At 41.0% G+C, this 15,949-nt stretch overlaps 1 protein-coding gene across 1 annotated transcript in view; it reads right to left on the minus strand.

Moving 5' to 3' along the window:
• Positions 1–15,949, minus strand: part of prkx (protein kinase X-linked) — a 125,880-nt gene that overhangs the window by 4,467 nt on the left and 105,464 nt on the right. The window contains exons 7-8 of the mRNA XM_048533127.2: positions 6,014–6,091; positions 1,060–1,202 (exon numbers count right to left, since the gene is read on the minus strand). Coding sequence (XP_048389084.1) covers positions 1,077–1,202; positions 6,014–6,091 — 204 coding nt within the window. The 3' untranslated portion in view covers positions 1,060–1,076. The remainder of the gene's footprint in view (positions 1–1,059; positions 1,203–6,013; positions 6,092–15,949) is intronic.

Consider the following 15,949-nt stretch of genomic DNA (forward strand, 5'->3'; position numbering starts at 1 on the left):
CAAACACTAACTGAAGTAGAAGGTCTCAAGACATGAAGAATATATTCCCATCATATAGTATATTCTGCTGGCAAGTTTGGAAACTGCTTTTTCCTCACTGAATTATCATGAGATATGTAAATGTTGATCCTTCCTATAGTAAATGTTAGAGGTAAAAGTAATAAAATAGAATATAATATTGTCCTTTCTGATTAACGTCAACCTTTTCATATCTCTAACTTTATTTTTCCTTGATAAAATTATTGTTGCGTGCCTGTTCATTGATTTCATGTGGTAACTTCAGCCACAGTTAAAAGGGAAATTGGCATGATCATGAGGAAAGAGCAGACATGTTAACTGATGGGACAGCTTTTAAAAAGGATGGTACTTGAATAATGGCCTACATGGTCTCTTCTGCCACTTTATGACTCTGACAACGATGTTTCTAATTTCTTGGAAACGTGCTCATATTTCCAGAGATACTGCTGAACTGGCTGAGTACTGCCAGATTTTTTAAAAATCTATTTCACATTTCCAGTATTTGCAGCATTTTGCATTTGGTCTATCTACATTTTTAGAGCCATTTGTTATAGCCACTAATTCACAAAGGTTCAGTGGAGCTAATTTGTTCATAACCTTTAAAAAATAATCCCAAAGAAAACAGCCTAAACTGCCTCAGTTTAAATTTCTGACACCTACCAACAAATTTTGCTTTCGCACACTCAAAGATTAATTATTCTTTCAAAGAAAAAAGTACAGGCTTTCCATTCAAAAAAAGTAACAGGAAATTCCTTCAGTTAATCTGAACAGGAAAAACATCTCTAATATCTCCAGAATGAATGGGGCTGCGCTTCTTTAATAAGTAATCTCTATTTTCAACCTAGAATACTGAACATGTCTAGATGTGACCATTAGAACTTCAAAAACAGACACAAATGAATTAAACAAAGATGTACCATCTCAAAAAGTCTCAAACACTTTTTCATGTAAAAGTGAAATCTATTATATTGACCTTAAAGAGAACCATATAATGCTACATTAAAACAAAAGATTGTGTATATATAAGATATATCAGTTTACCTTGTTTAGTAGCATAATCAGAAAGTCTTGAAAATTTCCAGATCCTTGGGAGGAACAGGTGGGATCTTTTTCCACTCATTTTCAGGATAGGATTCAAAATTGGACGTGTCCCCATCGTGAGATAGCTTCGGTACTATTGGTGGCTGAAACAGAAAATTCTTTTTTCAGATAACAAATTTTGGGTAGATCCAAAAAAGGTATTGCCTAAAGATGTTAAGTAATACCATTTTTATCTTCTGTGCAGTCAAAGAAGTGTGGGGATATCCTCCTTCAACTAACATTTTGCTGGTAGTTTTATTTTTGCAATCTGTAAAATGGCTGCCATATTCACTTAATAAACACAACCATAAAATGCTTCAGGTGCATGTGAATAATGCTCCTCAAAGACATGACTAGTTATTGTTTATTCTTGTAAAACTCAACTCATTACACCCACTCCTATGAAAAACACATCCTCACTCTACTGGGCGTGACCCACTAATGAAAGAACTACAACTGGAAAAGCCAGAAATTTTCCAGTTTATTTCTAGACGAATAGGAGCATGAGAAGCTATTTCATCTTTTAGTTGGATCATAACGGATCTGTATGTGAAATGAATATAGTTCTTAATCTGTATTCCTAATAGCTTTAGTAAGTAAAAGTATACTCTCAGTTTTGAAATTTTCAATTGCCCCAGTACCTGCAGCCAATGACAAAAGGAATTCCACTAATCCGTTTTTCTGTACAGAGTATTTTCTGATTAATTTCTGAAACAGGTAGTTCTAATTTTAAAATTCTGACCCATTATTTCAGAATCCATTGAAGCCCTCACATACATCTTTTCAAGTGCTAACAAATAATGTACAAGATCACAATTAGATCACCAATTAATCTGCTAAACTGAAGGAAATACAACCAAGCCACCAGCACTGTCATCAGTTTACTCCTTGAACCTCAGGCATCATTTAGCTGAATCTGTGCTGCATTACATTCGAGGCCAATACATTTTTCTGAACAGTCGTCGCCCAAAACTGAACACAGCACACAAAGACAAACTGCTATACCAACTCAGCAGGTCTGGTAGCATTTGGAATCACAGAATCCCCACAGTGGGGAAAGAAGCTATTTTGGTCTATTGAGACTGTACTGACCCTCCAAAGAGCATTCCACCCAGATCAAGCTCCTCACCTTATTCTTGTAAGCCCACATTTACCACAGCTAATCCACACAGCCTTTACACTCCTAGATGTAGACACCATGGGACAATTTAGCATGGCCATTCCACCCACCCTGCACATCTTTAGACTGTGGAGGAACCCAGAGCACTTAGCAGAAGCTCAAGCAGACACAGGGAGAACATACAAACTCCACAGAGGCCATCACCTAAGGAGGGAATCAAACCTAAACATCGAGATCAGTGAAAATGTTAACTGTTTCCTTCTTCACAGAATTTGCCAGATTTGTTGAGTTTCTCCAGCAATTTCTGTTTTTATGTTTCAGATCTCCAGGTTCTTTGTTTTACTTTACTGAATACAGCACTCCACACAGCACCTGGATCAAGGTGTTTGACAATTGAAGTATCAGTTCCCTACATCCAACAACCCTGACAGAAAGGTCAAGAGTTGAAGGCTTTTTGATTACTTTTTCCACACAATGTTTTACTGCAGATTTTGTTGATGCACCCGAGCCTTTCCAATCTAATCTCTGCCTTTTCTAAATATTGCTGAATTAAACTACTTGCAAATGAATAACATAGTCAATGATAATTTTATCGTCAAATCATTACCTATAAAACTTTCTCACCTTCTACAAACCCTCTGCTCAAAATCTTTCTGAATTATCAGGATATCAGCAATGGAGCATGACAGGAACAATCTTCATATTCTCTGCTACAATTCAGATGTGTAATGATGCAAGAATCATCAATACATCGGCACCCCACCTATCACTTTCAGCTAGTTATTTACGTTAAAGATAATCTTACAAACAATACCACTGTTACAAAAAATCTCAATCACTACTGTATCAACATTCAAACAAAAAAAAGAAAATGGGTAGAAACAATTTAAATATTAAAGGGCATAAATTTAAAAGAGCATGCTTGTAATTTAGGAAGAGTGTACATTTCTATTAACAAACAATTGTGGGCGATGAGTATAGAAAACAAATTACTATAGAGATGCCAAGTGATCTTTTTAGTCTCTAACATCTGATTTAGAAAATGTAAAGCTGATCATTTTTGAAAATTGAATTTTGAAGTATGCATGTCAATGGGCTACAGTCCTAAATTTCACTATTAGACAGGCATATGTGGAAAGGTATCTGGAGCGGGTAATGACTTTACATAATCCATAGGTTATCTTGAATGTCTGCAGCAAAGCATATTTCTCCAAAGGAAAATTAAACCATCCAAACTGTATAAAGATAGAAGGGATTCAAATAGAAGACAATCATTTCAATTTGAAAACTGGCCCTATGGACACTGGTTTTACAGATAGTTGCTTTATACAAAAATTACTATGTGGCAATAAACAGTCAACCTGGCAGATTAACTCAATTTGCACTAAAAAATATACAGTAGACAGAACACTGGTAATTTTTCAGAATTTTAATACCCACTTAATAGCTTATTTACTTGCATAACCTCACGTTTGTAGTTAAAAGATCAGGAATACCAGATGTCAGAACATCTGCCATGTAATTTAAAGCTCCCAGAAACAAAGAAATTTAACTGAAAATTCCAGTGTATATTTTTCTGGAAAACTCACTGCAATTGATATCTAGCTTAGGTGGATTGCCAGCTAAAAATATATTCCAAATAGCAAAATTGACCCTAGGATCCTGCTGATTACTGCCCAGCCGTATCAATTATTATGAACAGACTGATTGTGTTCTAGAGGTCAGTAATGTTGTTTATTATACATACACAAGATGCAGACTTTGCTGGAATTAACACGTTTTGTTTAACCCTTAAATCGCTCACAGCCTTCTTTGGCCACTGCAAGTTAAGTCAGAAATTTGTGTGGAATCGGCATCACTAACATGGGCCAAAGGGCCTGTACTGTTCTATGTTCTAATCAAATTAAGGACAGGCAGCAGATTGCCTAATCCTAAAGTATATGAGAGCACCAGTTGATTTTCTGGAACCATCCAACAGCCACAGTTTCTGTTACTTCTACTGGCCTTATATTCCCAATTGCCATGGAAAGACTGATGTTCTCTGGGTTGGTAGCTCAGCAATATATAAACAAAATCCCTCCAACTTAAACTCTTCACTCATTTAGTGTTACCCTTTTTTCCTTATCACTTCCCCTACTGTTTTCTGGCATCAATTTCCCCTTTTCATTGAAGTACCTTAGGACATTTCCTACCATTAAAAGGCTGTAGTTAAGTATAAGCAGTTACTATCAATCAATGAAAGGTAACAGTGCAACAACAATGTGCACATTTTAACGGTGTCTTAATTATATAGTAGAGAAGAGGTCGAGTAGATTAGTATTATTTACATTAGAAAGAGTGAGGTTGAGGGGGGACCTGGTTGAAGTCTACAAAATCATGAGGGGTACAGACAGGGTGGATAGCAAGAAGTTCTTCCCCCCCCCCCCCCCTACAGAGTGGGGGACTCAATTACTAGGGGTCACAACTTCAAGGTGAAAGGGGAAAAGCTTTAGGGAGATGTGTGGAAAGTTCTTTATGCAGGGGGTGGTGGGTGCCTGGAATGCATTGCCAGCGGAGGTGGTAAAGGCGGGCAAGATAGTGTCAGTTAAGATGTATCTAGACAGGTACATGAACGGGTAGGGGGCAGAGCGATACAGATCCTTGGAAAATAGGTGGCAGGTTTAGATAGAGGATCTGGATTGGCTTGGAGGGCTAAAGGGCCTGTTCCTGTGCTGTAATTTTTTTTGTTCTTGTATTTTGACATTAGCAACAGTGGGAGCACTTGTGTTATTAAACCACATTGACAGTTACACAGGATGCTATGACCTTCCAACCATCGCCAAGTGAATCTTTTTCTTCTGAGAGATGTCAGGCATTTGGTATAACTATTGCATTGTGGGTTGGTTCTGGGATTTGGGATTGCTTGGCTCAAGGGTGGAGCTGCAATGGTTTCAGATTGGCTCTTTGGGGATGGGGTGCCGCTTTGGGGCCAATATGGTGTGCAGCCTTTACGGGAGATATTTAGTGGTGTTGAAGCTTGAATGCGGAGTCTCTTCTGTGATTCGGAGAACAGGTGGCCTAAGGAGGGTGCACTGTTGTTTCGTCACTGGTACAATGAATGTGTTGGAATGTCGTTCTTTTGGCTGTTGGCTGGAGGTGGCGGTGCAGGACCTGGGAATGGGATTCAACAAAGCTGTTAGTGCAGGAAGTGGGGTCAAATGGGGGTTGGGAAATTAAAACCGGAACTTTTCATTGTATTTTTCATGTAAAAAAGTACGTGACAATAAACTTCTATTGTATTGTATTGTATTCAACAGTCATTAAAAATTCCATTCAATATGAAACACTGAAAAGGTCATATAAATCCTCATATTCTTCACAAGTGCGTTTAATATTTATAAAAAAAATCTTAACCATGCAAACATAAGGGATACACTTACAATACTGGGAATACTTTGTGTAACTTATGAGATTACATTGATCCATTGGAAGGAATTCAGTAAAGAGGAAAGTTTATGAGCAGTTCCATAGCCGAACATGTGCTCTCATTGCAGGAAACACCATACAGGAACAAGTGAAAAGCTTGACTCCCTGTTAAGCAGGATATTCTAAAGTACATACTACAAGAATGGATGTTTTACATTCTGGTCCTAAATAAAACAGTGTAAAACCATGCTAAACACTGGAGACATCCATCCATAATTGGTATACAACAGTAAATATTTTAGTGAGTAGTCACTTTACTTGCCTAGTGTTAAATCCAAAAATAACCAACCACATTGTGTATTTTGGAAATAACCACTGTTCCTAACTCACCTTTAGTTTTCTTAGAGGTACTGATTCCCAATCCACATATTTAAACCATCTGTGTCGCTTAATGTCATCTGCTCCATTCTGAAAATTAATGGAAAGAAGTTTTAGAATTCTTATCCAATAAGGGTTACACCTACACCAGGATTAAAATTGAGAGAATTTACTGTAATGCTACTCTCATGACTAGAGCATTATTGTGCAATCACTGCACAGTGGAAAGATTCTGCAGTCATAAAGTTTAGTTTTCCACTGAAGAATGAATTAGAGGAAACATCTTGTTAAGGACTTCAACCTAGATGTACAGCCAAATACCATCTGACGTGATTAAGAAAAATCTAAAATATTTGCAAGCATTCTATGATTCTAGAAGGAAAAGGTTTCAGTTTCAGGGTTGTGAATGTCAAATTTATAACAAGTATCATTTTTTTTTGCACAAAAGACAAACAAATGGCCAGAATGGGTGGCTTGGGAATGCTTTTGAGGGCAAGTCATTATGATAATTTAACAAACAGTGATAACATGTCATGAGAAGACAGTTGACTTACAGCAGAAACAATAGGTCAAATAGGATGATATGATGTGTTAATCCAAACTCATCTTGTGAGCATTTGAAGTTGCATTGTCAGTGTCAAAAGAGCAGGAAGAGTCCTTCATTTTAGTGCTAGGAGTGAACCGGGAACCAAGTAACCAGAACTCGCCTTCAACACAAAACTAATAATACTAGCTGGTATTTCAATATAACATAGAAGCTCCAAGTGTCAGCATGGCTCAATGGTAGCACTTATGCTAGATTTAAAAGGTTTCAGATTCAAGACCCATCCCAGTACTAGATGATGAACTGCAGTGATGGATAGTACTGAAGGAATGTTGCATTATTGGAGGTAGTACTTACAACTAGTTATTATACTAGGTGTTAATCTAAGCTTTTTCAGTTGCATGCAGAAGATCCCAGTGTATAATTCAAACAGTAGAAAACGCAAAAATTGGCAACTTAGTACAAAGGGAATAAACCTTGCCAATACAGCAGGAAGCTAAAGAAAATCTATGTTGCGCATACAATAATCGGAGGACACAGGTATTATTATGGACATTTATAAAAATACTAAAGTGCATGCCGTCTATCAGCTATTTAACTTGATTTTTAATTCATCTTTTAAGAAAAATAAGACTCAACAATTGACCAAAGGGGCTTTTACTACTGTATTTTGTTATTACCCACTTGACCACTTGTGTAAAAATGAGAAAATAAAAATAGCCAGTTTCTGCAAACATGTTTGAACTCAAGGGAGATTTTCCGCATCTACAAGGAGAAATTGTGTATTTGTGCCCGTTAAAACTAAGGAAGGAATTTTCATTGGTATCAGAAATAGTAGGAACTGCAGATGCTGGAGAATCTGAGGTAACAAAGAGTACAGTTGGATGAACACAGCAGGCCAAGTAGCATCAGAGGAGCAGAAAGGCTGACGTTTTGGGGCTAGACCCTTCTTCAGAAAAGGGGGAGGGGAAGGGGATTCTGAAATAAATAGGGAGAGAGGGGGAGGTGGATAGAAGATAGATAGGAGGAGAAGACAGGTGGAGAGCAGACAGACAGGTCAAAGAGGCGGGGATGGAGCCAATAAAGGTGAGTGTAGGTGGGGAGGAAGGGAGGAGATAGGTCAGTCCAGGGAGATTGGACAGGTCAAAGGGGCAGGGTGAGGTTAGTAGGTTTTACCTGGTTTTTCTCCCACCTGTCCCCTCCTCGCACCTCAAGATCCACCCCCTTCTCCTACCTACTAACCTCACCTGCCCCCTTGACCTGTCCGTCCTCCCTGGCCTGACCTATCCCCTCCCTATCTCCCTACCTGCGCTCACCTTTACTGGCTCCATCCCCACCTCTTTGACTTGTATCTCCTCTCCACCTATCTTCTCCTTTATCCATCTTCTATTCGCCTCCCCTTCTCTCCCTATTTATTTCAGAAACCCCATCCCCTTCCCTATTTCTGAAGGAGGGTCAAGGCCCGAAACCTCAGCCCTCCTGCTCCTCTGATGCTGCTTGGCCTGCTGGTTCATTCAGCTCTACACCTGGTTATCTCTTTTCATTGGTATAGAGTCTTTTACAGTCTCAAAGTATAGTCATTTTCACAATGTAGGAAACATGACAATCATTTTGCAAACAGCAACATCCTACAAGTAGCAATGAGATAATGACCAAGTAATCTATTTAGAGATTTTTTTGAGGGAATATTATAGGTCAGGCCTTTGGTCTTCTTCAAAATAGTGCCATGGGACCTTTGACATTTACTTTGGCAGTCAATTTTGGATCTCCTCCAAATGATCACAGTGCTGTGTTCTTTTGTTACTGTACTGAACGCAGGCTACACCATGAACTGGAGTGTCTAGAATGGCCAGAAAATTTACAAATAGGACATGGGCACTTTCCAGTTTGCTCTCTCAGACTGAGATATTTTTCTTGTAGGTGATTTATTTAAAGCAACTAAAGTCAATTATATAGTGCAGAACGTAGGGGAAAAAGGGGTCTTTTTCCATGCAAGCAGGATGTCACGAGTGGTGTGCCACAGGAATTGGTGCTGGACCGACTCCTACAATTTATATCAATAATTTGAATTAAAGGGTCAAAGGTATGACAACTAAATCTGCTGATGACAAGGATAGGTAGAAAAGTGAATTGTGAAGAGGACATATGGAGACTATAAAGATGCTGTAGCGAGGTTAACTGAAATTGCAAAAATCTAGCAAACCAAGTACACTATGGAAAATTCCAAATTTTAGCAGAAAGAATAAAAGAATGCATATTCTCGAAATAGTCAGGTGTTGTAGAGCTCTCAGATGCAGAGATCTGGATGTTATAGCATATGAATCAAAGGCTTGTATGCAGATTCAGCAAGTAACCAGGAAAGTTAACAGAATGTCAGGGTCTCTTGCAAGGCAAAGTGAATGCAAGAGTAGGAAGGTTATGCTTCAGTTACGCAGTCCATTGGTGAGAATGTATCTAGAGCTCTGTGTAGAGTATTGTTCACTGTATTTATGGAACAATGTTAATATGTTGAGAGCAGTTCAGAGAAGGTTAATGAAACTTTTAACTGGAATGAGAAGATTGTGTTATGAGAAAAGGCTAGACAGGCTAGGTCTGTATCCTCTGGAGTTCAGAAGAGTCAGAGGTAACTTAATTCAAACATACAAGATTCTTTCTAGTGTGAGAAAATCTAGAACTAGGGGTAAAGTTTAAAAATAAGAGGACAGCCATTTAAAACTGAGAAGTGGAAGCATTTTTTCACTGAGAGGATTGGGGTCTTTGGAATTCCCTCCCTCAAAAGGCAGTGGATGCAGATTATTTAAATTTAAGGTGGAAGTAAATAGATTCTTGATTACCAAGGGGGTGAAAGATTATCAAAGATATGCAAGAGCATAGAGTTGAGGTTAGATCAGCCCTGACATTACTGCACAATGGGATAGGATCAAGGGCAGTGTGGCTTCCTCTTACTCAGTGTTTCACTGTCACAAATTAAACTAAGCACAAACCTTCCTGGCTTTCCTCAGAATATGAAAAGAGTTTGTAATCATTTCTAGATTCCTCTCATGTACATAGTAAGAAAAAACTACAATATACTAAAGTGGGTGCAGTAGCACAGGGACCTGGGTACGAATGTGCACGATCATTGAAGCTAGCAGACAGGTGGAGAGAGCAGCACATAATGCAAAACAGTGTTCTTGGCTTTATTAATTGGGACTGAGAGTACAAGAACAGGCAGGTGATGTTAAACTTTTCCAAGATGCTTATCAGAGCTCAGCTAGAGTACTGGAAAGGTGTGAATACATTAGAGTGTGCATAAACTATTTACAAGAATGGTTTCAGGAATGAGAAACTTCAGTTATGATGAAAGATCGAAAAAGTTGGGCCTGTTGTCCTTGGACAGAACAAAGCTGAGGGGTGATTTGATAGAGGTTGTTAAAATCATGAGAAGGCTGGTTAGAGCAGAAAAGGATAATCTGTTCCTTGCTGTAAAAGAAAAAAGAAGAGAAATTGCGAACAAAGCAAGGATGTTACTGAAAAAACCTTTTCAGGCAGCAACTAGTTAGGTGATAGAATGCGCTGCCTTGAAATATGGTGGAGGCAGGTTCAATTGAGACATATGAGGGCATGGGATTATTATCTGGATAGAAATGGTGTGCAAGGATATGGGAAAAAGGCAGGAGGCTGGCACCAGGTAAGGGAACTAGTGCAGGCATGATGGGCAAATGCAGTGTAGCTAGCACTTGTCAGATCTGTGTTGTAATGACAATATCAGCTACTGCTACACACATGCATTGGTAAAGCTCAGAGTCCAACCAGAATATTCCATCAGAAATACTCTACTTTTCCAATAGACAGGTCGTTGTAGTTGCTGGCAGTAGGCGCGATACTGAAATCGCAGCAAGAGTATCAACTTTGGAATACATAACAATTGCATCTGCACAAAACATCAAATAGTCAGTCAGTGCATTAGGATGTGAGCATTTTTGCTGGCTGTAACTATTACTGAATAGTATCTGTGGTCCTCAAAAACTAATTTTATAAGGCAAAGTCTCATTTCTTATGAATTATTTAAATGCAATTTGTATTTCTTGTTTTACACTTCCTGACTTGAATTATCAGTGTATCTGTATCTCAGTGAATATGTTTCAACCCAAAGATATTTGTCCTAGGGTAGGGAGCATATGCTTAAGGTGGGGAGGGGGTGGAGAAGGCGGCGAGAGATGGTAGGAGAGAGAAGGCTTAAAAAGAAGCTAAAGGGTAACTTTTTCTCTCAGAGAGATGTGTATGGAACGAGCTGCCAAAGGAAGCAGTGGAAGTGGGTACAATGACAACATTTAAAAGGCATCTGCATAAGTAAAGGAATATAAAGGTTCAGAGGTATATGAATAGGAAGGTTTTAGAAGAATATGGCTCAAACACTGAATAATGTGACTAGGTCAGACTGGAATGCCTGTTCGCATGGATGAATTGGACCGAAGGGTCTGCTTACCTGCTGCGTGACGCTATAACTCCATAACAAACAGAATTAATGTGTAACATAAAAACCGCAGAACTGAGGAAGAGTTACTTGACCTGAAACGTTACTTTTGATTTTTCTCCACAAATGCTGCCACACTTGCTGAGCTCTTCCAGCAATTTGTATTTTTGTCTTAGAAAGAAGGCACGAATTGAAGAATTGGAATATCATCAATGGAATATATTGAACATATTCCCACTGGGAGAAAAGTTCCGAGAAGTTATATAAATTCTTCACTTTAGGATTACTGGAGTTCAAAATAGGTCTGTGGCTCAGCCATAGCACTTCTGCTGCTGGGCTAGAAGCCACATGTTCAAGTCCCACTGCAGGACATAATGGCCACAGAAGGAGTGTTCATGAAGCAACCAAGTAGTTAGACAATTAGTCTGCAAATCCTTCCATTTGCTCACACCAGGCAGTGAGAACAAGAGAGATTCAGTCAGCCATTATTGGCAACATGGCATGCGCGTGTGTCAGTATATAGCAAAAAAAATCATGTGAAAAATGATCAGGTGGACAATGTCCTATCATGGATGTGCATAGCAGCAGAGGAAAAGGGAACAATTAACAGAATGAGCCAAGATAATAAAATGTGAGGCTGGATGAACACAGCAGGCCCAGCAGCATCTCAGGAGCACAAAAGCTGACGATTCAGGCCTAGATCCTTCATCAGAGAGGGGGATGGGGTGAGTGTTCTGGAATAAATAGGGAGCGAGGGGGAGGCGGACCGAAGATGGACAGAAAAGAAGATAGGTGGAGAGGAGAGTATAGGTGGGGAGGTAGGGAGGGGATAGGCCCGTCCAGGGAAGACGGACAGGTCAAGGAGGTGGGATGAGGTTAGTAGGTAGGAGATGGAGGTGCGGATTGGGTTGGGAGGAAGGGATGGGTGAGAGGAAGAACAGGTTAGGGAGGCAGAGGCAGGTTGGGCTGGTTTTGGGGTGCAGTGGGTGGAGGGGAAGAGCTGGGCTGGTTGTGTGGTGCAGTGGGGGGAGGGGACGAACTGGGCTGGTTTTGGGATGCGGTGGGGGAAGGGGAGATTTTGAAGCTGGTGAAGTCCACATTGACACCATTGGGCTGCAGGGTTCCCAAGTGGAATATGAGTTGCTGTTCCTGCAACCTTTGGGTGGCATCATTGTGGCAGTGCAGGAGGCCCATGATGGACATGTCATCTAAAGAATGGGAGGGGGAGTGGAAATGGTTTGCGACTGGGAGGTGCAGTTGTTTATTGCAAACCGAGCAGAGGTGTTCTGCAAAGCGGTCCCCAAGCCTCTCCTTGGTTTCCCCAACGTAGAGGAAGCCACACCGAGTACAGTGGATGCAGTACACCACATTGGCAGATGTGCAGGTGAACCTCTGCTTAATGTGGAAAGTCATCTTGGGGCCTGGGATAGGGGTGAGGGAGGTGGTGTGGGGCAAGTGTAGCATTTCCTGCAGTTGCAGGGGAAGGTGCCGGGTGTGGTGGGGTTGGAGAGCAGCGTGGAGCGAACGAGGGAGTCACGGAGAGAGTGGTCTCTCCGGAAAGCAGACAGGGGTGGGATGGAAAAATGTCTTAGGTGGTGGGGTCGGATTGTAGATGGCGGAAGTGTCGGAGGATGATGCGTTGTATCCGGAGGTTGGTGGGGTGGTGTGTGAGAACGAGGGGGATCCTCTTTGGGCTGTTGTGGCAGGAGCGGGGTGTGAGGGATGTGTTGCTGGAGACACAGTCAAGGGCGTTCTCGACCACCGTGGGGAAAAAGTTGCAGTCCTTGAAGAACTTGGACATCTGGGATGTATGGGAGTGGAATGCCTCATCGTGGGAGCAGATGCGGCGGAGGCGGAGGAATTGGGAATAGGGGGTGGAATTTTTGCGGGAGGGTGGGTGGGAGGAGGTGTATTCTAGGTAGTCGTGGGAGTCGGTGGGCTTGAAATGGACATCAGTTACAAGCTGAGATGGAGACTGAGGGGTCCAGGAAGGTGAGGGATGTGCTGGAGATGGCCCAGGTGAACTGAAGGTTGGGGTGGAAGGTGTTGGTGATGTGGATGAACTGTTCGAGCTCCTCTGGGGAGCAAGAGGCAGCGCCGATACAGTCATCAATGTAATGGAGGAAGAGGTGGGGTTTGGGGCCTGTGTAGGTGCGGAAGAGGGACTGTTCCACGTAACCTACAAAGAGGCAGGAACAGCTGGGGCCCATGCGGGTGCCCATGGCCACCACCTTAGTCTGTAGGAAGTGGGAGGAACAGCGACTCATATTCCGCTTGGGAACCCTGCAGCCTAATGGTATCAATGTGGACTTCACCAGCTTCAAAATCTCCCCTTCCCCCACCGCATCCCAAAACCAGCCCAGCTCTTCCCCTCCACCCACTGCATCCCAAAACCAGTCCAACCTGTCTCTGCCTCCCTAACCTGTTCTTCCTCTCACCCATCCCTTCCTCCCACCCCAAGCCGCACCTCCATCTCCTACCTACTAACCTCATCCCACCTCCTTGACCTGTCAGTCTTCCCTGGACTGACCTATCCCCTCCCTACCTATACTCTCCTCTCCACCTATCTTCTTTTCTGTCCATCTTCGGTCCGCCTCCCCCTCACTCCCTATTTATTCCAGCTCCCTCTCCCCATCCCCCTTTCTTATGAAGGGTCTAGGCCCGAAACGTCAGCTTTTGTGCTCCTGAGATGCCGCTGGGCCTGCTGTGTTCATCCAGCCTCACATTTTATTATCTTGGATTCTCCAGCATCTGCAGTTCCCATTATCACTAACAGAATGAGCCATTTCATTTTGTTCATGGCAGTTAAACCAGAAGACATGGCTTGCACTTGAAAGTCAGCATGTGCAAAACAAGTGCAGAGAAACATTACACGCATTCATTGAAATAAAGTTCTCAGGAAGCAGTAAGTGCTGATTCATTAATCAGCAAGGATACATTTCATTCTTAAGATAATAGTTTGGCATACAGTTTATGAACAAGCATTCTCTCTGTCCTCCACTTAAAAGGCAGCCTAGCATTTACCCTCAAGCGATTGGATGCTATCCCCTCTGAAGAGGGCAACTAATGAGCCAAAACATCACAAGATGCAATTTGTTTTGAATTTTGAAGGAGACAGTGAAAATGGAAGAGGACGAGGACAAGATATAGCAATTAAGTAACATTATGACAGACGAGGAGCTCTGAAAATTTGACTAGGACGACATACATTTGAAAATCACTAATGTAAGAGTGGTTTCAGTGAACTAAATAACAACTTTTTATTTGTAAATAATGTTCACAAAAGGTAAATGTTAGATCAGAAAAAGAACAACATGGTAAAATTGACAAGTATTTCTTTTAAACATAGGGCTGTCAGGAGAACGAATATCCTCCAAGAAACAGTGGCAGATACATTATTTATAATAGTTCTAAAGGGATGTAGGTTTAGGGGAGGCAATGGCCTCGTCGTATTGTCGCTGGACTGTAAATCCCGAGGCCCAAATAATGTTCTGGGGATCCGGGTTCGAAACCGCCAAGGCAGATGGTGGAATTTGAATTCAATAAATATCTGGAACTAAGAGTCTAACGATGACTATAAATCCATTGTCGATAGTTGGAAAAACCCATCTGGTTCACTAATGCCATTTAGGGAAGGAACTTGTATAGAGATACTGGGAACTGCAGATGCTGGAGAATCTGAGTTAACAAAGTGATGATGTGGACGAATGCAGCAGGTCAGGCAGCATCTTAGGATCACAAAAGCAGATGTTTCAGGCCTAGACCCTTCATCCTGATGAAGGGTCTAGGTCCAAAACGTCAGCTTTTGTGCTCCTAAGATGCTGCCTGACCTGCTGCTTTCATCCAGTTCAACACTTTATCTAGGGAAGGAACTTACCTGGTCTGGCCTACATGTAACTCTAGACCCACAGCAATGTGGTTGACTCATAACCAGCCTCTGGGTAATTAGGGATGGGGAATAACTGCTGCCTACCCAGCCCTCATCCCAAGGGATTGGGGATAAGGGGGGGGGGAAGAAGGAAAATCAGTAACAAAAATTCAGAAGGATATACATGAAGGAAGATTGAAGAATGGGACTCCCGCCAACCAATTTCATCAAACTTAGCATGTGAAAATTCCCATTTCTTTGATTTTGGCTACATACATAGCTCTCACTGAACAAACTTACCATGCTATCAAAAAAATTTGTTATATTGACGTAGACTAAAGTTAACAGTCACCCAACACGCCAATTACTTTACAATGGGATTTTAAAAATGCAGTATGGAATCATTCCACACATTATTCCAGTCAACAACCAACTAAGGCAACATTTTATTGCTTGCTATAAAGAACATGAAACTACTGACTCTACTCATGCTTGTGGAAAATTAAAATTCTAACTACTGTTATATGGGCTCAGTTTAAGGATGGCAAGTAAATCTGGAAGCCACACTAATAATATCCAGTCAACAAGCACTGCAATCAGCTAAGTTGGGGGAATTGCAGAGATGTACTAAACACATTGCAAATGTAACATGGGAGTACTCTTCTGATGTACAAAACAGAACTTGAAAAACTTGAAGTACTAGGATTCAGCTGTTGCAGTTTCAGCTAATTGCTACACTGAGACGGTTGAATGATAATATGTTGTTGAAAATCAAGCCATAGTCAGTCATATGTGGAGAATGGACATTGTGTTTGACAGACTTCTAATGTTATGCATCCAAGGGAAAATTGTAAATCATGGTATAACTGCACCTGCGGATTTATTTTGTAACAAAAAAATTTCCAAATAGTTAGTAGAATTAGCATGTCAAATTCAAAAGCTATGTCAAAACAACTATCGAATGATTAAAGTGAGCAAAATTTGCACCTAGCCGAATTTTCAGCTCTTTAAAAAAAAACTGAAATATTCACAATTTATTGATATCATCCTAATCCAAAACCAAATTTCAATCACTGTATG

The sequence above is a fragment of the Stegostoma tigrinum genome, chromosome 6 (assembly GCF_030684315.1).
Source record: "Stegostoma tigrinum isolate sSteTig4 chromosome 6, sSteTig4.hap1, whole genome shotgun sequence".
NCBI lineage: Eukaryota > Metazoa > Chordata > Chondrichthyes > Orectolobiformes > Stegostomatidae > Stegostoma > Stegostoma tigrinum.